The following is a 26142-nucleotide window of genomic DNA, read 5'->3' as shown; positions in this document are numbered from 1 at the left end:
GTAGCCATGGCAACCCCAAAACGACCACATCATGCAGATTATGCAACACCAAAAAGCGAATATCCTCCTGATGTGCAGGAGCCATGCACATGATCAATTGCGTCCAGTATTGAGGTTTATTCTTGGCCAAAGGCGTAGCATCAATTCCTCTCAATGGAATAGGATACTGCAAGGGCTCCAAGGAAAAACCACAGCACCTGGCAAACTCCAAGTCCATCAAATTCAGGGCGGCGCCTGAATCCACAAATGCCATAACAGAATAGGACGACAGAGAGCAAATCAGAGTAACGGACAAAAGAAATTTAGATTGTACCGTACCAATGGTGGCAGACCTAGCGAACCGCTTAGTGCGCTTAGGACAATCCGAGATAGCATGAGTGGATTCACCACAGTAAAAACACAGTCCATTCCGACGTCTGTGTTCTTGCCTTTCAGCTCTGGTCAAAGTCCTATCACACTGCATAGGTTCAGGCCTGTTCTCAGAGAACACCGCCAAATGGTGCACAGCTTTGCGCTCACGCAAGCGCCGATCGATCTGAATGGCCAAGGACATAGACTCATTCAGACCAGCAGGCGTGGGAAATCCCACCATGACATCCTTAAGGGCTTCAGAAAGACCCTTTCTGAAAATTGCCGCTAGGGCACATTCATTCCACTGAGTAAGCACAGACCACTTTCTAAACTTCTGACAGTACACCTCCGCTTCATCCTGACCCTGACACAATGCCAGCAAGATTTTCTCTGCCTGATCCACTGAATTTGGTTCATCATAAAGCAATCCAAGCGCCAGAAAAAACGCATCAACATCACGCAATGCAGGATCTCCTGGCGCAAGGGAAAATGCCCAGTCTTGAGAGTCACCACGCAACAAAGAAATAATGATTTTTACTTGTTGAGCGGGGTCGCCAGAGGAGCGGGGTTTCAAAGCTAGAAACAGTTTACAATTATTTTTGAAATTCAGAAACTTAGATCTATTCCCAGAAAATAAATCAGGGATAGGAATTTTAGGCTCTAACATCGGATTCTGAACCACAAAATCTTGAATGTTTTGTACCCTTGCAGTGAGATGTTCCACACAAGAGGACAGACCTTGAATGTCCATGTCTACACCTGTGTCCTGAACCACCCAAAGGTTTAGGGGAAAAGAAAGACAAAACACAGTGCAAAGAAAAAAAAATGGTCTCAGAACTTCTCTTATCCCTCTATTGAGATGCATTAATACTTTGGGCCAGCTGTACTGTTATGACCTAGTGGTTAGGAGCACCAGGAATGACCTGATAGTTAAACCTCAAACAGGACCAGCTCTGGGATGTGGGAGCTCTGCTGACCGCAATCCCTAATCCTATCACATACACTAGAAATAGCCGTGGAGCGCTCCTGACGCTCCCTAGGCGCCTCGTCACAGCCTAAGATCTAGCTAGCCCTAGAGAAGAAAATAAAGCCTACCTTGCCTCAGAGAAATTCCCCAAAGGAAAAGGCAGCCCCCCACATATATTGACTGTGAAAGCCACAAACGCAGAAATTAAACAGGTTTCAGCAAAGGGAGGCCAGACTTACTAAATAGACAGAGGATAGGAAAGGTAGCTTTGCGATCAGCACAAAAAACTACAAAAGACCACGCAGAGTGTGCAAAAAGACCTCCGCACCGACTAACGGTGCGGAGATGCCACTCTGCATCCCAGAGCTTCCAGCTAGCAAGACAAAATCATGATATCCAGCTGGACAAGAAAACAATAATGAATTAGATACTATCAGGAACTTAGCTTCTGCTGGAGTAGACAGGTAACCAGAAAGATCCAAGAGCGAACTGAAGCAATGCAGAAACATTGACAGCTGGCATGGAGTAACGATCTAAGTGGAGTTAAATAGAGCAGCAAACCAAAGGATAAACCCTGTCACCTGTGTAAGGAACCTCAGAAGCAGCAGCTCCACTCACAGCCACCAGAGGGAGCCCACGGACAGAACTCAACGAAGTACCATTCATGACCACAGGAGGCAGCTCGACAACAGAATTCACAACACCCTTCCTCTGCTGTGCCTGTTGTGTGTCTCCCTATCTTCCTTGGTTGGGCAAGTGCAGCGCCCCAGTGTCCTGGTCATTGCAGTAATATTGCACTCCTCTAGGGGAAAGTGATGTTACGTTTGGAGGCAAAGAAGGACATCCAGGTATCACAAACATGCAACACATTTTGCACTCCAGGCCACCAGGGGGAGCTATGCTCCTATTTATTAATGCACTTCTCACACTTAGGTAAAATTAGTTGCCTGGGGAGGAAGTCAGTTAGTTGCTGGCTGAGCTTTGCTCAGGTAGTTGGTCCCTGGCAGGGGTGGGAGCCTGTCAGAGATCGAGACAGAAGGACACGGAGCTGTGCCTGCCCTAAGTGTGGCAGCTTCTAGAAAGAGACACTGAAGGAGAACTGTATTGTAGAGAGGGTGAAGAAGTTATAGCAAGGGAGTGGAAACCAGGAGGAGTTCTGCCCTACACAGGCTGCCTCCTTCTGAGGCGCAGGATCCCGGTAGCCGGAACACCGAGGGAGCAACGATCATTTATGCCTTACTCCAGAGACCGGCAGGACAGCTAATTTCACGTTACCTGTTCGCCCTTACACCCAGGAGGCAAGGTGGCACCCCTTAGAGGCTGGGGCATGATAGAGTCTTTGTAAAACGCCTCAAGCCACCGGTCATATGGGTTTGTCCTATCTATCTGGCACTGCTCCTAATAGCCAGTTTCCTACTCCACACTGATGAGGGGCAATTACCCCAAAACAGCTGTCTGTGGATGGATACCATATTTTGGCATAGGTGGTATTTGATTTTGGATGCTGCCCTTCCCATGGTTGTTCCTTCCCAGTGAAAAACCTGGCTATTTATTGCTTGCGTTGAGAAACACGTGATGGTGTCTCTGCAGCTTTTCTACATGCCTATCCATGAGGGGGACAGAGAGAGACGTAACATCTACAACATCTGTGAGGACCTTATGAGATGCTTAGCAGTAAGGTACTACAACACCACGGCGCTAGAGGAAGGCTACTGATTTCTACCTGGATAAGGGGACTCTGGACTTGCCTCCAAACCAGCCGAACTCTGTCTGCCCTGTGATCTGGTGCTCTGCACTGTGGATGCTGAAGCCTTCAGTAAAGGTAAAAAGACTGCAACCTTGTGTCCTCGTTCTTCACTGTGCCTCTCACTATCCACCATCTACACACTGGGAAGCCCTGGGGACATACTTCACCTGTGGGAAGGTATACCATCTAGCTGCCATAACATCACCCCAGCGGACCCCTTAAAGCAGCGTCGGTCATACTGACCAAATACTACAGGTGGTGTCATGAACACAAACTTTATCCCTTTAAAGACCTTTCCCTTTTACATGGACGCCCTAGGGCCACGGACCGGGTCAGACACCGTGACATCCCCCTGTGAACCGAAGGACCCAATACCGAGTACCCCACTGCCCTGACAGGGTGATCCACAAGGAAGCTTGCCCCCTGCCTCTAGTGTTGTCTGATGGGAATTTTTGTAACATACTTTCTGCAATGGCCTTCTGGTATAGCGCAATTGTAGTAGACCTCTCCGTCTCAGGAAGTAGAGATACAAGTTACTCCTTGTAGCGTGGGTCTAGCAGGGTGAACAACCAGTACTCTTTTTTTGGCCAAAATGAATATAATGCAAGGGTCACTGGAAAGGAAGCCTGTTATGACCTGGTGGTCAGGACAATAATGGACCTGGTGGTTAAGAGCACACGGAATGACCTGATAGTTACTGATAATATAGGACGAGCTCTGGGATGTGGGAACTCTGCTGACCGCAATCCCTAATCCTATCAAACACACTAGAAATAGCCGTGGATTGCGCCTAACGCTCCCTATGCAACTCGGCACAGCCTAAGAAACTAGCTAGCCCTGAAGATAGCAAAATAAAGCCTACCTTGCCTCAGAGAAATTCCCCAAAGGAAAAGGCAGCCCCCCACATATAATGACTGTGAGTAAGATGAAAATACAAACACAGAGATGAAATAGATTTAGCAAAGTGAGGCCCGACTTACTGAACAGACCGAGGATAGGAAAGGTTACTTTGCGATCAGCACAAAAACCTACAAAAAGACCCTCCGCACCGACTCACAGTGCGGAGGCGCTCCCTCTGCGTCCCAGAGCTTCCAGCAAGCAAGACAACAATAAAAATTGCAAGCTGGACAGAAAAATAACAAACCAAATAAATACAAGCTGGAACTAAGCTTCTGTTGGGAAGACAGGTCACAAGAACGATCCAGGAGTGAACTAAACCAATACTGGAACATTGACAGGTATTGATGCTACGCCTTTGGCCAAGAATAAGCCTCAGTACTGGACCCAATTGACCATGTGTATGGCTCCTGCACATCAGGAGGATATCCGCTTTCTGGTGTTGCATAATCTGCATGATGTGGTCGTTTTGGGGTTGCCATGGCTACAGGTTTATAATCCAGTATTAGACTGGAAATCTATGTCTGTGTCCAGCTGGGGTTGCCAGTGGGTACATGGTGATGTTCCATTTTTGTCTATTTCGTCATCCACCCCTTCTGAAGTTCCAGAGTTTTTGTCGGATTATCAGGATGTATTTGATGAGCCCAAAGCCAGTGCCCTACCTCCTCATAGGGATTGCGATTGTGCTATTAATTTGATTCCTGGTAGTAAGTTTCCTAAGGGCCGATTGTTCAATTTATCTGTGCCAGAACACGCCGCTATGCGGAGTTATATAAAGGAATCCTTGGAGAAAGGCCATATTCGCCCGTCATCATCACCGTTAGGAGCAGGGTTCTTTTTTGTGGCCAAGAAGGATGGTTCTTTGAGACCTTGTATTGATTACTGCCTTCTTAATAAAATTACAGTCAAATTTCTGTATCCTTTGTCATTGCTATCTGATTTGTTTGCTCGTATTAAAGGGGCTAGTTGGTTCACCAAGATAGATCTTCGAGGGGCGTATAATCTTGTGCGTATTAAACAAGGCGATGAATGGAAAACAGCATTTAATGCGCCCGAGGGCCATTTTGAGTACCTGGTTATGCCATTCGGGCTTTCCAATGCTCCATCAGTATTTCAGTCCTTTATGCATGACATCTTCCGAGAGTACCTGGATAAATTCCTGATTGTGTATTTGGATGATATTTTGGTCTTTTCGGATGATTGGGAGTCTCATGTGAAGCAGGTCAGAATGGTGTTCCAGGTCCTTCGTGTGAATTCCTTGTTTGTGAAGGGGTCAAAGTGTCTCTTTGGAGTTCAGAAGGTTTCATTTTTGGGGTTCATTTTTTCCCCTTCTACTATCGAGATGGACCCTGTTAAAGTCCAGGCCATTTACGATTGGACTCAGCGGACATCTGTGAAGAGCCTGCAGAAGTTCCTGGGCTTTGCTCATTTTTATCGGCGCTTCATCGCTAATTTTTCAACTGTTGCTAAACCGTTGACTGATTTGACCAAGAAGGGTGCTGATGTGGTCAATTGGTCTTCTGCAGCTGTAGAGGCTTTTCAGGAATTGAAGCGTCGTTTTTCTTCTGCCCCTGTGTTGTGCCAGCCAGATGTTTCGCTCCCGTTTCAGGTTGAGGTTGATGCTTCTGAAATTGGAGCAGGGGCTGTTTTGTCGCAAAGAAGTTCTGATGGCTCGGTGATGAAGCCATGTGCTTTCTTTTCTAGAAAGTTTTCACCTGCTGAGCGTAACTATGATGTTGGTAATCGTGAGTTGTTGGCCATGAAGTGGGCATTCGAGGAGTGGCGTCATTGGCTTGAAGGAGCCAAGCATCGCGTGGTGGTCTTGACAGATCACAAGAATTTGACTTATCTTGAGTCTGCCAAACGGTTGAATCCAAGACAGGCTCGATGGTCATTATTTTTCTCCCATTTTGATTTTGTGGTTTCGTACCTTCCGGGCTCTAAGAATGTGAAGGCTGATGCCATGTCAAGGAGTTTTGTGCCTGACTCTCCGGGTGTTCCTGAGCCGGCGGGTATTCTCAAAGAGGGGGTAATTTTGTCTGCCATCTCCCCTGATTTGCGGCAGGTGCTGCAGAAATTTCAGGCTGATAGACCTGACCGTTGTCCAGCGGAGAAGCTGTTTGTCCCTGATAGATGGACTAGTAGAGTTATCTCTGAGATTCATTGTTCAGTGTTGGCTGGGCATCCTGGAGTCTTTGGTACCAGAGATTTGGTGGCTAGATCCTTCTGGTGGCCGTCTTTGTCACGGGATGTGCGTTCTTTTGTGCAGTCCTGTGGGACTTGTGCTCGGGCTAAGCCCTGCTGTTCTCATGCCAGGGGGTTGCTTTTGCCCTTGCCGGTCCCAAAGAGGCCCTGGACGCATATTTCTATGGATTTTATTTCGGATCTCCCCGTCTCTCAAAAGATGTCGGTCATTTGGGTGGTTTGTGATCGCTTTTCTAAGATGGTCCATTTGGTACCTTTGTCTAAATTGCCTTCCTCCTCTGATTTGGTGCCATTATTTTTCCAGCATGTGGTTCGTTTACATGGTATCCCGGAGAACATTGTTTCTGACAGAGGTTCCCAGTTTGTTTCGAGGTTTTGGCGATCCTTTTGTGCTAGGATGGGCATTGATTTGTCTTTTTCCTCGGCTTTCCATCCTCAGACAAATGGCCAAACCAAACGAACTAATCAAACTTTGGAAACATATCTGAGATGCTTTGTTTCTGCTGATCAGGATGATTGGGTGTCCTTTTTGCCGTTGGCTGAGTTCGCCCTTAATAATCGGGCCAGCTCGGCTACTTTGGTTTCGCCGTTTTTCTGCAATTCTGGTTTCCATCCTCGTTTCTCTTCAGGGCAGGTTGAGTCTTCGGACTGTCCTGGTGTAGATACTTGTCATGATTCCAATGGCAGGGAATCACAAAAGGACAAGCACCAACGAGCTCTAGGGTGATGGAACCTGAGCTGACCGCGACCCTAAACCTGAACACACAAATAATAATAGCCGGGGAATGTGCCTACGTTGACCCTAGACGTCTCGCACCAGGCGAAGATCTAACTTCCCCTATTAGAAGAAACACAGACCTCTCTTGCCTCCAGAGAAATACCCCACAGAAATAGCAGCCCCCCACATATAATGACGGTGAAATGAGAGGAAGGCACATACACAGTATGAAAACAGATTCAGCAAAATGAGGCCCGCTAAAACTAGATAGCAGAGGATACAAAAGTAAACTGCGTGGTCAGCAAAAAACCCTTCAAAAAACCATCCTGCAATTACTTGAACTCATGTTCCAACTCATGGAACATGAGGAGCAATTACAGCCCACTAGAGCAACCAGCAGCAAAGAAACAATTATATGCAAGCTGGACAAGACAAAAATAAAGCAAAACGTGGAACAAGAAAATCAAAAACTTAGCTTGTCCTGAAGATTACTGAAGCCAGAAGCTGAGGTAACAAAACACTCTGATAACCTTGATAGCCGGCGGGGAAATGACAAAGAAGCCCGGTTAAATAGGAAACTCCCAAATCCTAATAGAACAGGTGGACACCAGAGACAGCAGAACACAAATCACCCAGTACCATCAGTAACCACCAGAGGGAGCCCAAAAACAGAACTCACAACAGTACCCCCCCCCTTGAGGAGGGGTCACCGAACCCTCACGAGAACCACCAGGGCGACCAGGATGAGCCCTATGAAAAGCGCGGACCAAATCATCAGCATGAACATCAGAGGCAACCACCCAAGAATTCTCCTCCTGACCATAACCCTTCCACTTGACCAAATATTGGAGTTTCCGTCTGGAAACACGAGAATCCAAGATCTTCTCCACAACATACTCCAATTCTCCCTCCACCAGCACCGGAGCAGGAGGCTCAAGCGAAGGAACAACAGGTACCTCATACCTCCGCAACAACGACCGATGGAACACATTATGAATAGCAAACGATGCCGGGAGATCCAAACGAAACAACACAGGGTTAAGAATTTCCAAGATCCTATAAGGACCGATGAACCGAGGCTTGAACTTAGGAGAAGAGACCTTCATAGGAACAAAACGAGAAGACAACCACACCAAGTCCCCAACACGAAGTCGAGGACCCACGCGGCGACGGCGATTAGCAAACTGCTGAGCCTTCTCCTGGGACAACTTCAAATTGTCCACCACATGACTCCAAATCCGATGCAACCCATCCACCACCATGTCCACTCCAGGACAATCAGAAGGCTCCACCTGACCAGAGGAAAAACGAGGATGAAACCCCGAATTACAAAAGAAAGGAGAAACCAAGGTAGCAGAACTAGCCCGATTATCAAGGGCAAACTCGGCCAGCGGCAAAAAGGTAACCCAGTCATCCTGATCAGCAGAAACAAAACACCTCAAATAAGTTTCCAAGGTCTGATTAGTTCGCTCCGTCTGGCCATTCGTCTGAGGATGGAATGCAGACGAAAAGGACAAATCAATGCCCATCTTAGCACAGAACGTCCGCCAAAATCTAGACACAAACTGGGATCCCCTGTCAGAAACGATGTTCTCCGGAATCCATTGCAAACGAACCACGTTCTGGAAAAACAGAGGGACCAACTCAAAGGAGGAAGGCAACTTAGGCAAGGGTACAAGATGAACCATTTTAGAAAAGCGGTCACACACAACCCAGATGACAGACATTTTTTGAGAGACAGGGAGATCCGAAATAAAGTCCATGGAAATGTGCGTCCAAGGCCTCTTCGGGATAGGCAAAGGTGACAACAATCCACTGGCTCGAGAACAGCAAGGCTTAGCCCGAGCACAAACCTCACAAGACTGCACAAAAGAACGCACATCCCTCGACAAGGAAGGCCACCAAAAAGACCTGGCCACCAAGTCTCTAGTACCAAATATTCCAGGATGACCTGCCAACGCAGAAGAATGGACCTCGGAGATGACTCTACTGGTCCAACTATCCGGAACAAACAGTCTCTCAGGCGGACAACGATCAGGTTTACCCGCCTGAAACTCCTGCAAAGCACGTCGCAAGTCTGGGAAGACGGCCGACAAAATCACCCCATCCCTAAGGATACCAGTGGGCTCAGAATTTCCAGGGGAGTCAGGCACAAAACTCCTAGAAAGAGCATCCGCCTTCACATTCTTTGAACCTGGCAGGTATGAAACCACAAAATTGAAACGAGAGAAAAACAGTGACCAACGAGCCTGTCTAGGATTCAGACGCCTGGCAGACTCAAGGTAAATCAGATTTTTGTGATCAGTCAAGACCACCACACGATGTCTGGCACCCTCCAGCCAATGATGCCACTCCTCAAATGCCCACTTCATGGCCAAAAGTTCCCGATTACCCACATCATAATTCCGCTCAGCGGGCGAAAATTTTCTAGAAAAGAACGCACATGGCTTCATCACCGAGCAATCGGAGCTTCTCTGTGACAAAACCGCCCCCGCTCCAATCTCGGAAGCATCAACCTCAACTTGGAAAGGAAGCGAAACATCAGGCTGACGCAACACAGGAGCAGAAGAAAACCGGCGTTTAAGTTCCTGAAAGGCCTCCACAGCCGCAGGAGACCAATCAGCAACATCAGCACCCTTCTTAGTCAAATCCGTCAAAGGCTTAACAACACTAGAAAAATTAGTTATAAAACGATGATAGAAATTAGCAAAGCCCAAGAACTTCTGCAGACTCTTAAGAGATGCAGGCTGCGTCCAGTCACAAATAGCCCGAACCTTGACGGGATCCATCTCAATAGTAGAAGGGGAAAAAATATACCCCAAGAAAGAAATCTTCTGGACTCCAAAGAGACACTTTGAGCCCTTTACAAACAAGGAATTAGCCCGCAGGACCTGAAACACCTTCCTGACCTGCTGAACATGAGACTCCCAGTCATCAGAAAAAACCAAAATATCATCCAAATACACAATCATAAATTTATCCAGATATTCACGGAAAATATCGTGCATAAAGGACTGGAAGACTGAAGGAGCATTAGAAAGTCCGAAAGGCATTACCAAATACTCAAAATGGCCCTCAGGCGTATTAAATGCGGTTTTCCACTCATCACCTTGCTTTATTCGTATAAGATTATACGCACCCCGAAGATCAATCTTAGTGAACCATTTAGCCCCCTTAATGCGAGCAAACAAATCAGTCAACAAAGGCAAAGGATACTGATATTTTACGGTAATCTTATTCAAAAGACGATAATCTATACAAGGCCTCAAGGACCCATCTTTTTTGGCCAGGAAAAAATAACCTGCTCCCAAAGGGGACGAAGATGGACGGATATGTCCCTTTTCCAAGGACTCCTTAACATAATCCCGCATAGCAGTATGCTCTGGCACTGACAGATTGAACAAACGACCTTTAGGAAATTTACTACCAGGAATTAAATCTATAGCACAATCGCAATCCCTGTGAGGAGGAAGCGAACTGAGCTTAGGCTCCTCAAAAACATCCCGATAATCAGACAAAAATACAGGAACCTCAGAAGGAGTAGATGAAGCGATAGAAATCGGAGTTGCATCATCATGAACCCCCTGACATCCCCAGCTTAACACAGACATTGTTTTCCAGTCAAGGACTGGATTATGAGTTTGTAACCATGGCAGACCAAGTACTAGAACATCATGTAAATTATACAATACCAGGAAGCGAATCACCTCCTGATGAACGGGAGTCATACGCATGGTCACTTGTGTCCAGTACTGAGGTTTATTCATAGCTAAAGGTGTAGAGTCAATTCCCTTCAAAGGAATAGGGACTTCCAGAGGCTCAAGACTAAACCCACATCGCTTGGCAAATGACCAATCCATAAGACTCAGGGCAGCGCCTGAATCTACATAGGCATCGACGGAAATGGATGATAATGAGCAAATCAGAGTCACAGACAGAATGAACTTAGACTGTAACGTACTAATGGCAACAGACTTATCAACCTTTTTTGTGCGTTTAGAGCATGCTGATATAACATGAGCTGAATCACCACAATAAAAGCACAACCCATTTTTCCGCCTATAGTTTTGCCGTTCACTTCTAGACTGAACTCTATCACATTGCATTGTCTCAAGTGCCTGTTCAGAAGACACCGCCAAATGGTGCACAGGTTTGCGCTCCCGTAAACGCCGATCAATCTGAATAGCCATAGTCATAGACTCATTCAGACCCGTAGGCGCAGGGAACCTCACCATAACATCTTTAATGGCCTCAGAAAGGCCATCTCTGAACTTTGCAGCCAGGGCGCACTCATTCCACTGAGTAAGCACTGACCATTTCCGAAATTTTTGACAATATATTTCTGCTTCATCTTGCCCCTGAGAGAGAGCTAATAAAGCTTTTTCAGCCTGAATCTCCTGGTTAGGTTCCTCATAGAGCAAACCCAATGCCAGAAAAAACGCATCCACATTAAGCAACGCAGGATCCCCTGGTGCCAATGCAAATGCCCAATTTTGAGGGTCACCCCACAGGAAAGATATAATAATCTTAACCTGCTGAGCAGGGTCTACAGAAGAGCGAGATTTCAAAGAAAGGAACAGCTTGCAATTGTTCCTAAAATTCAGAAAACTAGATCTATCTCCAGCAAAGAACTCTGGAATAGGAATTCTAGGTTCAGACATAGGAGCATGTACAACAAAATCTTGTATATTTTGAACCTTAGCAGCAAGATTATTCAAGCTGGAAGCTAAACTCTGGACGTCCATGATAAACAGCTAAGGTCAGAGCCATTCAAGGATTAAGAGGAGGAAAAAAAAAATCAGCCAGGCTGCAATTAAGGCTAGGCAGCAACCTCAGAGGAGAGAAAAAAAAAAAAAAAACTTCCTCAGACTACTTTTCCTCCTACTTCAGCCCAAACATTTTGGCCGGCTATACTGTCATGATTCCAATGGCAGGGAATCACAAAAGGACAAGCACCAACGAGCTCTAGGGTGATGGAACCTGAGCTGACCGCGACCCTAAACCTGAACACACAAATAACAATAGCCGGGGAACGTGCCTACGTTGATCCTAGACGTCTCGCACCAGCCGAAGATCTAACTTCCCCTATTAGAAGAAACACAGACCTCTCTTGCCTCCAGAGAAATACCCCACAGAAATAGCAGCCCCCCACATATAATGACGGTGAAATGAGAGGAAGGCACATACACAGTATGAAAACAGATTCAGCAAAATGAGGCCCGCTAAAACTAGATAGCAGAGGATACAAAAGTAAACTGCGCGGTCAGCAAAAAACCCTTCAAAAAACCATCCTGCAATTACTTGAACTCATGTTCCAACTCATGGAACATGAGGAGCAATTACAGCCCACTAGCGCAACCAGCAGCAAAGAAACAATTATATGCAAGCTGGACAAGACAAAAATAAAGCAAAACGTGGAACAAGAAAATCAAAAACTTAGCTTGTCCTGAAGATTACTGAAGCCAGAAGCTGAGGTAACAAAACACTCTGATAACCTTGATAGCCGGCGGGGAAATGACAAGAAAGCCCGGTTAAATAGGAAACTCCCAAATCCTAATAGAACAGGTGGACACCAGAGACAGCAGAACACAAATCACCCAGTACCATCAGTAACCACCAGAGGGAGCCCAAAAACAGAACTCACAACAGATACTGTGTTGGATAGGTTGCAGCAGATTTGGACTCATGTGGTGGACAATTTGACATTTGCGGTCAGCAGAGTTCCCACGTCCCAGAGCTCGTCCTTTATTATCAGTAACTATCAGGTCATTCCGTGTGCTCTTAACCACCAGGTCCATTATTGTCCTGACCACCAGGTCATAACAGTACAGGTGGCCTGGAGCAAAGATCTAAGTGGAGTTAAATAGAGCAGCAGCTAACGAATTAACCTCGTCACCTGTGGAAGCAAACTCAGAAACACCCACCAGAGGAAGTCCATGGACAGAACCAGCCGAAGTACCATTCATGACCACAGGAGGGAGCCCGACAACAGAATTCACAACAGAAGCCATACAAAGTTCCCATTTGTGCCAACACTTTTCTGTCGACGACTCTCCATCTCTACCTCTTCCCTCTCTTCCTCCTCATTCCACTCCTCAGCTCATCCACGTAGGAAAGACAGGACAAACCTTGTATGGGCACAAGCCCCTGTTGTGCTAGCAGCCAGCTCCTGTTCCTCCTCCTCCTCAGATTCTACCACCTCATTGTTATCAAATCCGTGCTGAGTAGATGAGAAAAGGCTGAGCTGGGTAGTATCTTCCTGTCTCATATCTTCCTCCTTCTCCACCTAGTCTGCATGCAAAACTTCATGTTTAACTGTGAGCAGCATAGAAGAGGGATCATAGTGCTGAATATGGCATCATCACCACTCACCATCTTTATGTAGTACTCAAAGTCTTAGAGAACCGCAATTAGGTCATACATCCATGCCCACTCTTCAGTTAAGTTCCGAGGTTGACCAGAATACTGACATGCGTGTTGAAACTGGTATTCAACAACTGGTCTCTGCTGCTCACAAAGCCTTGCCAGCATGTGCAATGTGCAGTATCAGTGCATGGTGACGTTGCACATTAGTCGGAGAGCTGGCTCTTTTATTTGCTTCCAGCTTCTAGCAGATGTGGTCGGTGTGCTCTGAGATAACAACTCGGAAATGGAGGATGAGGAGGAGTAAGAGGGTGTGCTGGAATTGATGTAGAGGTGGAAGAAACACTGCTAGACGTAGGGCCAGCAATCCTTGGAGTTGGAAGCACAAGTGTCATTCCAGGGTGTCACGGGTGTGTCTGAGGCTGCAGAGATTCGCACAGCATCTGGCTGCAGAAAGTCTCCGCAGTTGGCTTTGCAGACACCTTCTTAGTCTTTCTGACTCTTGGACCCAGTGGCAACCTCCTCTCTAATTGACACACCTGGACTGGGTGTTTAAAGACTTTCAGTCTGCTTTTAGGAATCGCCGCTAATATTTCCATTTTCCCCTGTGGAGGCTCAGTGCTACAGCATTCGGCTATCTTCCTGTTTGGTGCTGCTGGAGTACGTCCATGTTACCTCTCTGAGTTTTCCCAAGATAAGTGTTTCCCTTCTTTTCCTTGTTTGTCTATCCAAGTTGTCTTTAGTTATTGTGAGGATTGACTAGTCCATCCCAAAGCAGGGCTTATTGCCAGGGTCAGACAGAGATTAGGTTCCAGCTTGGTGATAGGTACAGAACCTATATAGGGATGTTTAGGGCAGACAGGCTTACTTGAGATCTGCCTAGGGGTCCCCACTTCCTCCTTCCCTAGTGTTGGGCTCACTAATCCTCATCCCTTCGTGTTGTGATTAGTCTTTCGTACCATGTGTGTGACACAGGTGCGTCTTATGGTACGGTGTGTCTTATACACCATGATCCAAATTATTATGCAAATTACATTTTTATCAGATTTTTCTAAATTGTCGGTGCAAATCACAGTCAGTCTAATAAAAGTCATCACTTGTTAGAGTATACATGGAATTTTATTGAAGAAACCTCCCAATGATAACAGTATTAGGCTAGGTTCACATTGCGTTAGTGCAGTCCATTCAACGCATATGTTAAACGGACTGCGTTAACGCAAGTGCCGAAAAAGATCGCGTTTATGCGATCGCGCTAGCGCAGATGCTCTATCTGTGCTAGCGGTGACGGACCCCAAAACGCTGCAGACTGCTTCCGAGGGTCCGTCACAGAATGACGGCACATCGCTAACGCATGCCGATTATGACATGCGTTAGCGATGCTCTACATAATGGCAGTTAACGGGTGCGATAACGCATTCGTTACATAGTGTTAGTGCTGCTATGTAACGGATGCCATCAGCGCATTGCCATTAACGCAATGTGAACCCAGCCTAATCTCAAAAATGAAGAAAAACTCAAAATACACTGTTCCAAATTATTAGGCACAGTAGAATTTCTGAACATTTGATATGTTTTAAAGAATTGAAAATGCTCATTTTTGAAATTTGCAGCATTAGGAGGTCGCATACATTGAACAAACAAGCTATTTAACTCCAAAACATCCTAACAGGCCAAGTTACACGTTAACATAGGAGCCCTTCTTTGATATCACCTTCACAATTCTTGCATCCATTGAACTTGTGAATTTCTGGAGAGTTTCTGCTTGTATTTCTTTGCATGAAGTCAGAATAGCCTCCCAGAGCTGCTGTTTTTATGTGAACTGTCTCCCATTCTCATAGATCTTTTGCTTGATGATACTCCACAGGTTCTTTATAGGGTTGAGGTCAGGGGAAGATGGTGGCCACACCATGAGTTTATCTCCTTTTATGCCCATAGCAGCCAATGACTCAGAGGTATTATTTGCAGCATGAGATGGTGCATTGTCATGCATGAAGATGATTTTGCTCCTGCAGGCACGTTTCTGCTTTATTTACCATGGAAGAAAATAGTCAGTCAGAAACTCTATATACTTTGCAGAGGTCATTTTCACACCTACAGGAACTTTAACGGGCCCTGCCAGCTGTTTCCCCATGATTCTGGCCCAAAACATGACTCCTCCACCTCTTTGCTGACGTTGCAGCCTTGTTGGGACATGGTGGCCATCCACCAACCATCCACTACTCCATCCATCTGGACCATCCAGGGTTGCTCGACACTCATCAATAAACAAGACTGAAAATTAGTCTGCATGTCTGGGCCCACTGCAAACGTTTCTGCTTGTGAACATGGTTTAGCATATCTCCCAACTTTTGAAGATGGGAAAGAGGGACAAAGTTTGATGCACCATACTGTATAATGAACGCACGTGATGCTCCATACTGTATAATGACTGCACATGATGCTCCATACTGTATAATGACCGCACATGATGCTCCATGCTGTTTATTGGCCGCACATGAAACTTCGCACCGTATAATGGCCACACATAGCTACTCCTACACATGCGGCTGCGCTCAGTACACTTTGCACACACGGCTCCACTCCATACATCTCATGCACAAACGGCTCCGCTTCGTACACCTCGTACACACACATCTCCACTCCGTACACCTCGTACACATTCAGCTCTGCTCCATGCACCTCGTACACATTCAGCTCCGCTCCATACACCTCATACACACACAGCTCTGCTCCGTACACCTTGTAAACATTCAGCTCTGCTCCATACACCTCGTACACATTCAGCTCCGCTCCATACACTTTGTACACATTCAGCTCTTCTCCATACACCTCATACACACATGGCTCCGCTCCATACACCTCATACACACACGGCTCCCCTCCATACACCTCGTACACATTCAGCTCAGCTCCATACACCTCGTACACATTCAGCTCCGCTCCATACAACTCATTCATACACGGCTCTGCTCCATACACCTCGTACATTCAGCTTCGCTCCATGCACCTCATACACACACGGCTCCGCTCCGTACACCTCGTACACATTCAGCTCCGCTCCATACACTTCGTACACATTCAGCTCCGCTCCATACACCTCATACACATTCAGCTCCGCTCCATACACCTCGTACACATTCAGCCCCGCTCCATACACCTCGTACACATTCCGTTACGCTCCATACACCTCATACACACACACAGCTCCGCTCCATACACCTTGTACACATTCGGCTCCGCTCCAAACACCCCGCACACATTCAGCTCCGCTCCATACACCTCATACACATTAAGCTCCGCTCCATACACCTCGTACACATTCAGTTCCACTCCATACACACACGGCTCCGCTCCATACACCTCGTACACATTCAGTTCCGCTCCATACACCTCGTACACATTCAGTTCCACTCCATACACACACGGCTCCGCTTCATACACCTCGTACACATTCAGTTCCGCTCCATACACCTCATACACACACAGCTCCACTTCATACACCTCATACACACACGGCTCCACTCCATACACCTCGTACACATTCAGCTCCGCTCCATACACCTCATACACACACGGCTCTGCTCCATACACCTCCATGTATGGAGCGGAGCCGTGTGTGTACAATGTGTATGGAGCGGAGCTGAATGTGTACGAGGTGTATAGAGCAGAGCCGTGTGTGTACGAGGTGTACCAAGTGGAGCCTTGTGTGTGTACGAGGTTCACCGAGCAGAGCCGTGTGTGTATGAGGCGTACCGAGCGGAGCCGCGTGTGTTTACGAGGTGCACCAAGCGGAGCCGCGTGTGTGTACGAGGTGCACCGAGCAGAGCCGCGTGTGTGTGTCTATGTACGAAGTGTACCGAGCGGAGCCTCAGCCGTGTGTGTGTGTACCGAGCGGAACTGCTTGTAATTTTTGTGTAGAGCAATTGTGCCATGATTTGCTGTCTCATCATAAGCACATGATGATACAGTGACTGTCACAGGGGCTTAGGCTTAGCCCTTTTATGCGTGGGAAAAAAGCAGCCACATTGATTAGCGTTGTCACCTTCTCCCAGGGAGCTGCAGCTGCTCCTCCTCCGCAATGCACTGGAGTGAGTCATCTGTGACATCCACTACTGACTGATCTGCATCTGTCGCTCTGCAATCACACAGCAGTGAGCACTGAGCAGCCGAGGCAAACAGAGGAGGCTGTGAATGTGTCCATCCCACCCTGCTCAGCTCCACTCATTCCACGCACGATTACTAGCCAGGCATTCGCTCCAGTCCACTGGTCTGCTGCTTACATTGCCGCTGGCAACCAGGCTGTGTTCGGCTGTTACGTACACCTCAAAGAAGTGTCCCCTCTCTCTCCCTCTCTGAACTGTACAGCACAGTGACACACACTGGAAGACTCAGGAACATGGGAAAGGGGTGTGGCCTAACACAAGGGGGCGCGTGATGGCAGCTTCTCCTGTTGTCTGCGGGAAGCAGAGTGTCCCGTGCAGGACAGCTGGGCAAAGCATCAAAACCGGGACAGTCCCGCACAATGAGGGATGGTTGGGAGCTATGGGTTTAGGGGTGGCCGAATAGTAGGTTTATGCACCAAAGCAAGCCTTTGAAGGATCCTACACCTTGAGGTTCGAGGGACTCCAGAGGCACCAGCAGCTTCAATTATTAATTTGCTGCTTTGTAATGGCATTTTGGCAGCTGTTCTCTTAATCCAATGAATTTGTCTGGCAGAAACCTTCCTCATTATGTGTTGAACTCTGTCTGTGCTCTGTTCCAGTCACAAATCTCTTCACAGTATGATGATCACTTTTACGTTTTCGTGAAATATCTAATGTTTTCATACCTTGCCCAAGGCATTGCACTATTTAACATTTTTCAGCAGCCGAGAGATCCTTTTTATCTATATAAATAAGAGGCATTGTGATTACTAGCTAATCCCGCCCCTGCACAGTAGCTCCGCCCCACCACATCACCACACATAATCCCGCCCCCACCACATCACCACACATAATCCCGTCCCCCCACATTACCAAACGAGGCTCCGTCCCCACACATTACCACACGATGCTCCGTCCTCACACATTACCACACGAGGCTGCGCCCCACACATTACCACACAAGGCTCCTCCCCCCACTTTATCACACAAGGCTCCATCCCCACACATTACCACACGATGCTCCGTCCCCACACATTACCACACGAGGCTCCGTCCCCACACATTACCACACGATGCTCCGTCCTCACAAATTACCACACGATGCTCCATCCCCACAAATTACCACACGAGGCTGCATCCCCACACATTACCACACGAGGCTCCATCCCCACACATTACCACACGAGGCTCCGTCCCCACACATTACCACACGATGCTCCGTCCTCACACATTACCACACGATGCTCCATCCCCACACATTACCACACAAGGCTCCATCCCCACAAATTACCTCATGAGGCTCCGTCCCCCACATTACCACACAATGCTCTGCCCCCCCACATTACCACAGGCAGCACTTCCTTTCTATGTAATTCAACCACTTCAGCCAGGGTAAACGTACATTTAATTGCATAATCACCAGCAGCGTTAATTAGATATCAATGAGCGTGCCGAGCGTTAGCTGGCTGGAAACAGCTAGTTTCTCATGTTGCTTGAAACTAATTATCACGTGTTTAATATTTATTTCATATTTCATATTTCCATTGAGCCCTGAGACACAATACCATCCATGAGTTTATTAGAAAAGCAAAACAATTAAATCTTTATGACACTTAAATCCAATTTTCATAATAATTTGGAACATGGTGTAGTCTGAAAAATACTGTATGCTGCATGTGTTAAATGTCCAATCAAACTGCAGGTAATTTCATGAAAACTCTGCCCTTGGTATGACTAAAGACTGCTGACCTGTGTGTTTTTGGTACATTTTTTCTCTGTAGATCTTGGAAAAAATGCAAAAGCAAGAACGCTATTGCATTTTTTAGTGACGCAAAGATTTCTGTACTGTTAAAAAAGCATTAATATACTGCTCACATCTGCACCAAAAAAAGCATCAAATAAGGGGGAAACGCATAAAAGAACTGCATCAAACACACAATAAATAGCAAAGATTGTTATTGCTTCATGTGTTATGGACACTTGAAGAAAACATGCAGAAACAAGCAGTAAAGAATAAAAGTCAGCATGGTAGCTCGATGGTTCACGGTGTTAGGCCGGGGTCACACTTGCGAGTGCAATGCGAGAAACTCACGCAAGTCTCTCACCTCAATATTTTAGTGATTTGCTCTTGATGCATAATCAGCTATCCTTTGACTTTTGGGGGGTGAGAATATTGATATGACTATATAGCCAGATGCATAGAAGAAAAAGCGGAGTTAATGTCCATAAAAATTAGCAAATTTTATTGGTTACACGATTAACAACCATAGCAACATATAAACAATTCATAGTCTAGTCCAATATCAGTTAGTTACAAGCAAAAAAGAAGGTGGAGGTAGCAAAGATGGAAAAAGTACGGCGTGGATGATCTTAATGCCATTTAAATCTTTCTAAAGTGCATAGTGCAAATAGTAAATGGGCATAGGACAAGGCTCTATAATATCTCCATCAATCATAGCCAATCCATGTAATAAGGTACACTGAGCCCTGCGCACAGGCTCAAAAGCCAATAGTCAGACCGGTAATCAAAAAGGGGTGAACCCACACAAGTCCTTACCCAGATAATGGCGTCCAAGAAGATCCACGCCGTGGCCCCAACGCGCGTTTTGTCCATCTTCTCCATTGTCTGAGGCCTTGGATGTTGGACTGCACTCAGATGACAGCTAGGTGCAGTCTGATGTTTCACAAGCAATTATAGACTTGAGTGGGTGCATGTGAACTGAATTTTGGAGTCACTCAAGTCACAGCATACTGCAGATTATTTTTCCACAGACCAGTTCGGTCCATGGAAAAAATCACATATCTGCCCTGCCCCATAATATAACATTGGGCCGAGTGCTGTCCGATAAAACAACACATAGCATTCGGCCGTGTTATACGCTCGTGTGAGTGAGGTAAGACCCTTTATTCCCCCTGCAGATCTTCTCCAGTTAGCCTTTCAAGCTGAAGTCTGGCCTCAATTACATTTTTTTTGCAATACTGTCAAATGTTTGCATACTTCTACATATACTGTGCTTGTGATATGTGTACACTATGAATATATAGTGTGTGTTTCTGTTACATGACATTTCTGGAAGATGAATCTATTTGTCAACTATAAGGGTATGTTTCTACGGTCAGTAAACGCTGCGGATTGGACGCTGCATACAGCTGCAGCGTCCAATCCACAGCGGCTAGATGTTACAGCACAGTGGATGTGATTTTTTGAAATCTCATCTCCACTATGCGTGCACAGACGCCTCCGACTTCCCTGCGTATACACACATGCTTTGCGTCTTTCTAGACCGCAGCATGTCTATTTATCTTGTGAAGACGCTCCGTCTCCGCAAGATAAATTACACAGTCTACGTATAGGATGCGGTGATGCCGCATGGTTCAATGAATACATGCGGAATCACCACGGGTACAAAAGCCAGCGTGCTTTGGACAGAGAGGACATGTGCTGCGTTCAAAGCGCTGCCAATACTGAATGTGGGCATGTACCCTAAATCCTGAGGAGCAGTGTATTGGTGACCCCCTGCAGAGACACACAAGGCTGCCATGCCCCATCCTCCCCCTGACAGGACACAGCAGCTCAATTCAGAAGACTGGAGCTTTCAGAGCAGTTTGGAGAGTAAATGCCACCAGTGGGTATCTTGAGAGGGGGCTGCTGTGTCCTGTCAGGGAGGCAGATTGGGCTCAGCAGCCTTAGGCTATGTTCACACTTTGCGGATTTTGCTGCGGATCCGCAGCGGTTTCCCATGAGTTTACAGTACAATGTAAACCTATGGGAAACAAAAAATGCTGTGCACATGCTGTGGAAAAAAACGCGTGGAAATGCTGCGGATTACATTCCGCAGCATGTCACTTCTTTTCTGCTGATTTTCACCTGTTCCAATAGGAAACTACAGATGAAAATCCGCATAAGAAACCGCAGTAAAAACCGCGATAAATACGCAGTAAAAACCGCGATAAATACGCAGTAAAAACCGCGACTGGTTTTCACTGCGGATTTTGGAATTCCGCTGCGGAAAAATCCGCAGTGGAATCCACAAAGTGTGCACATAGCCTCATGCTTCTCTGCAGGAGGTGAGTGGGGGGAGGGGTCACAGATCCACGGTGTGCTCTTATCAGGCTCTAGAGCTGATACAGATGGGGTCATGACATAACAGCGTCCATCCTCGGTGACTGAGCACACACCATCCACCAGCACAGGCTCAGGCTCTCACTCGCGGAGGCTGTGCTGCTCCTGCTGCTCAGTGATGACTGACTGGGGAGAATACTGCAGGAGTGCGGGGTCAGCAGGGATTGGATGGTGGAAAGTCCCGCCCTCCTGTGGCTCAGCACTGGCTACCTCTCACAGCTGTCTGTAACAATGATGCTCCTCCTCCTGCTCCCTCCACACACATTGCTCCAGATTATGAAAACTGGTGCCGAGCCCCTCCAGCTCACGAGCCCCTCCAGCTCACGAGCCCCTCCAGCTCACGAGCCCCTCCAGCTCACGAGCCCCTCCAGCTCACGAGCCCCTCCAGCTCACGAGCCCCTCCAGCTCACGAGCCCCTCCAGCTCACGAGCCCCTCCAGCTCACGAGCCCCTCCAGCTCACGAGCCCCTCCAGCTCACGAGCCCCCTACACCAGTAAGGGTAATAATGCACTCATGGTGGCCCTGGTTTTGAGAACACAGATTCTGCTAACAATGTAGCAGACAAGGCAGTCCTCAATATGCTGCCATATAACAAAAATGCAGCATATTTTCAACAGCATATTTGCATGCAATTTTTTTTTTTACAGTGCCAGCAAAGTGCATAAGATTTTAAGAAATCTCATACTTACGCTGCAAAAAATATGCCCAGCATAAATTGACAAGAGCTGCAGGTTTGAAATTGGCATGATGTTAAATTATGCTGTGCATGCCAGTGTGAATTTCACCCTTTGCAATGCAACAGATGGGAGAGACCAGCTGTTTGGCTTCAAATCTCTCACTGCTAACTGCAGTCTTTCTGCCATTGGGCAGGGGTGTACTCCGTCTTCATAGGTGCATTCGTAATATTAGAAAAAAAAATTGAATTGCTTAATCTCTCCCCTAATGTCTTGTCCACTGGCCGACTCAGACGCTGCCCTTGCAGTTTAGTCCAATGCTGATTCCTGGGCTGCTTCTATTGTGTGTGCACCACTGAGTCAAGTTATTTCACATTGCTGTTATATATGAAATTATTTGGTCCTCACAATTACTTTTCTTTAAACAGGCACTAAGATCTGCAAAAGCTTTAAACTGGATTGTTAATACACTCCTGGATAATGGATTTGGTTCCAAAGAATCTGCTCCAGTCATTGGTATTTTTTTTTACTTATTTGCTAAGCTTGTAAAGGAAAAAGCAAATCATTTGATGAAGTGTACTTGTGAATTTAATTATGTTCTAATTGCACAGAAGACTTCACAAACAGTGCTTATCATAAATGAGTATACCTCCTTTGAAAAGTAACATTTTCATTAATATCTCATTGGGCACAAGAACAATTTCCAAAATTTTGACAAGACTCAGTTTCATAGAACACTTTTTTAACCCACAATTTGAAAGTAAGATTAATAATTAGAGATCGGTGAACCTGAACTGTAAAGTGTGGGGTCCATACCAGACACCTAGTATTTGTGCATGGACCCAGAACAAGGATTTCTCATGGAAGTCTGAGTTACTGTTTGGGTTCAGCTGCCCAAATAAAGCTTATTGGCATGGCATGAATGGCCGGCGAACCATGTAAACAAAAAAAGAAAGATATGGAGTTCTCTATTTTTGATAGCAAGCACTGGTCAAAGACAGCTGCAGACTGCATCCTTTAACTGTCTGGTTTATCTTGGCTGGTTATTTAAATAAATAATTAAAAAAAACAGTGTGGGCTCACCCATTTTTGATAATCAGCCAAGCTAAAACAGACAGTTGAGTCTTGAATTCTCAGGCTGGGAACGCACACAGATATTTGGCAGTCACCTGCCTAATAATAGCAGGCCACCAAGAAATTCTGGCACTTTGCTGGAGTCTTCCCGGTTGCCCTAGTGCATCGGCAAGGGGGTAATATTTTGGGACTGACGTCAGCTTTGCAATGTCCGCTAACATCAAGCCCAGTGGTTAGTAATGGAGGGGTGTCTATAAAGACACCCCCATTACTAACGCCATAAGTTTAAATAAATTCTGGCACTTTGCCCATCTCTTCCCACTTTTTTCTGGTGCATTGGTAAGCAAGGTAATATCTTGGGGTTGATGTTAACTGTGTAATGTCTGCTGACATCTAGCCCAGAGGTTAGCAATTGAGAGGCATCAATAAGACACCCCAATTACTAACCCAATAAGTAAAAATATTAATCCCTTAAGCCCCGAGGGTGGTTTGCACATTAATGACTGGGCCAATTTTTACAATTCTGACCACTGTCCTTTTATGAGGTTACAACTCTGGAACGCTTCAACAGATCCTGGTGATTCTGACAATGTTTTCTCGTGACATATTGTACTTCATGATAGTGGTAAAATTTCTTTGATATTACCTGCGTTTATCCGTGAAAAAAACAAATTTGGCGAAAATTTATAAAATTTCGCAGTTTTCCAACTTTGAATTTTTATGCCCTTAAATCACAGAGATATGTCAGACAAAATACTTAATGAGGCCAGTCTCACACGCCCAGATAATTCCGGTACCGGAAAAATCGTTACCGCAATTATCCGTGTCCGTGTGTCCATGTGCTCACGTGGCACATCAGTGTGGCACACGTGCGGCATCCGTGTGCCGCCCGTGTGCCGACTGGGTACCACACGCACCGTGCAGGAGACAGCGCTAGAGTTAAGCGCTGTCCCCTGCATCCTGGTGCTGAAGCCACCATTCATTTCTTCTCTCCAGCAGCTTTCGCTGGAGAGAAGATATGAAAAATCTTTTTTTTTCTTTTTTGTTGTTTAAAAAAAAGATCCCTGTCCGCTGTTAATAAAATACTTACCCGGCTCCCTCGCTGCTTCCTATCCTGGCCGCAGCTTCTCCTGTATGAGCGGTCACGTGGTACCACCCATTACAGTAATGTGAGGCACCATCCGTGTGCGGTACGTGTTTTACACTTACCCATTGACTTTAATGGGTCCGTGTAATACGTGCGCTCCCACGAACACTGACATGTCTCCGTGTTTCCAAACGGACATACGGTCCATGAAAACACGCTGACATGTGCAGAGACACATTGATTTTAATGTGTCTATGTGAGTCAGTGTCTCCGGTACGTGAGGAAACTGTCACCTCACGTACCGGAGCCACTGACGTGTGAAAGCGGCCTAAGTAACATTTCCCACATGTCTACTTTACATCACCACAATTTTGGAAACAATTTTTTTTGTTAGGGAGTTAGAAGGGTTAAAAGTTGACCAGCAATTTCTAATTTTTACAACACCATTTTTTTTAGGGACTACATCACATTTGAAGTCATTTTGAGGGGTCTATATGATACAAAATAACCAAGTGTGACACAAATCTAAACCATTCTAAAAACTGCCCCCCTCAATGTGCTCAAAACCACATTCAAGAAGTTTATTAACCCTTCTGGTACTTCACCTGAATTTTTGGAATGTTTAAAAAAAAATTAACATTTAATTTTTTTTCACAAAAAATTTATTTCAGCTCCAATTTGTTTTATTTTACCAAGGGTAACAGGAGAAAATGGACTCCAAAAGTTGTTGTACAATTTGTCGTAAGTACCCCGATACCTGGTATGTTGGGGAGAACCACTGATTGGGCGCATGGCAGAGCTCGGAATGGAAGGAGCGCCATTTGACTTTTCAATGCAAAATTGGCTGGAATTGAGATGGGACGCCATGTTGCATTTGGAGAGCCACTAATGTGTCTAAACATTGAAACCCCCCACAAATGACAACGTTTTGGAAAGTAGACCCCTATGGAACTTATCTAGATGTGTGGTGAGCACTTTGACCCACCAAGTGCTTCACAGAAGTTGATAATGTAGAGCCGTATAAATAAAAAATAAAAAATTTTCACAAAAATGAACTTTTCGCCCCAATTTTTTATTTTCCCAAGGTTACCAGAAGAAATTGTACCCCAAACGTTGGTGTGAAATTTTTCCTGAGTACGCTGATACCCCATATGTGGGGGTAAACCACTGTTTGGATGCATGGCAGAGGTCAGAAGGGAAGGAGCGCCGTTTGAGTTTTGAATGCAAAATTGGCTGGAATTGAGATGGGACACAATGTTGCTTTGGGGAGCACCTGATGTGCCTAAACATTTAAAGCCCCCACAAGTGACACCATTTTGGAAAGTAGAACCCCTAAGGATCTTATCTAGATGTGTTGTGAGAGCTTTGAACCCCCAAGTGTTTCACTACTGTTTATGACGCAGAGCCGTGAAAATAAAAATTATTTTTCAGGTCACCACCTGACAGCACCATGGAGGACGTCCTTCTTATCCATAGTGGGACAGGAAACCACGAGAGTTTAAAAGGACCCTCCCCCTTCCACCCTTCAGTGATTTTCCAAAGTAACACATCTGGATGGATGCAAAAAGAGAATTTTATTTTGAACATAACAATTTTAATACAAATGTTACTTCACATAAGTATATCATATCTTTGTACTAGGGAGGGAACTAACCGTGCTGTCAGGATGGATTGCTGGAAATACAATTATCGGTAAGACTAATTACCATTTTCCAGGTCACCACCTGACAGCACCATGGAGAAGTACTAAAGGAGACTTTTGGTCCTAGGGTGGGACTACTGCCTGAAGCACCT

At 46.1% G+C, this 26142-nt stretch overlaps 1 protein-coding gene across 1 annotated transcript in view; it reads left to right on the top strand.

The window, feature by feature from the left end:
- TRPM2 (transient receptor potential cation channel subfamily M member 2) overlaps positions 1-26142 on the top strand; it is a 1329765-nt gene that overhangs the window by 856469 nt on the left and 447154 nt on the right. Inside the window, exon 26 of the mRNA XM_069733764.1 lies at positions 22616-22703. Within this exon, the coding sequence (XP_069589865.1) occupies positions 22616-22703 (88 nt within the window). The remainder of the gene's footprint in view (positions 1-22615; positions 22704-26142) is intronic.

The sequence above is a fragment of the Ranitomeya imitator genome, chromosome 7 (genome assembly GCF_032444005.1).
Source record: "Ranitomeya imitator isolate aRanImi1 chromosome 7, aRanImi1.pri, whole genome shotgun sequence".
Taxonomy (NCBI): domain Eukaryota; kingdom Metazoa; phylum Chordata; class Amphibia; order Anura; family Dendrobatidae; genus Ranitomeya; species Ranitomeya imitator.
The sequence above is the reverse complement of the archived record's forward strand: the minus strand, read 5'-3'. Positions and strand labels throughout refer to the sequence as shown.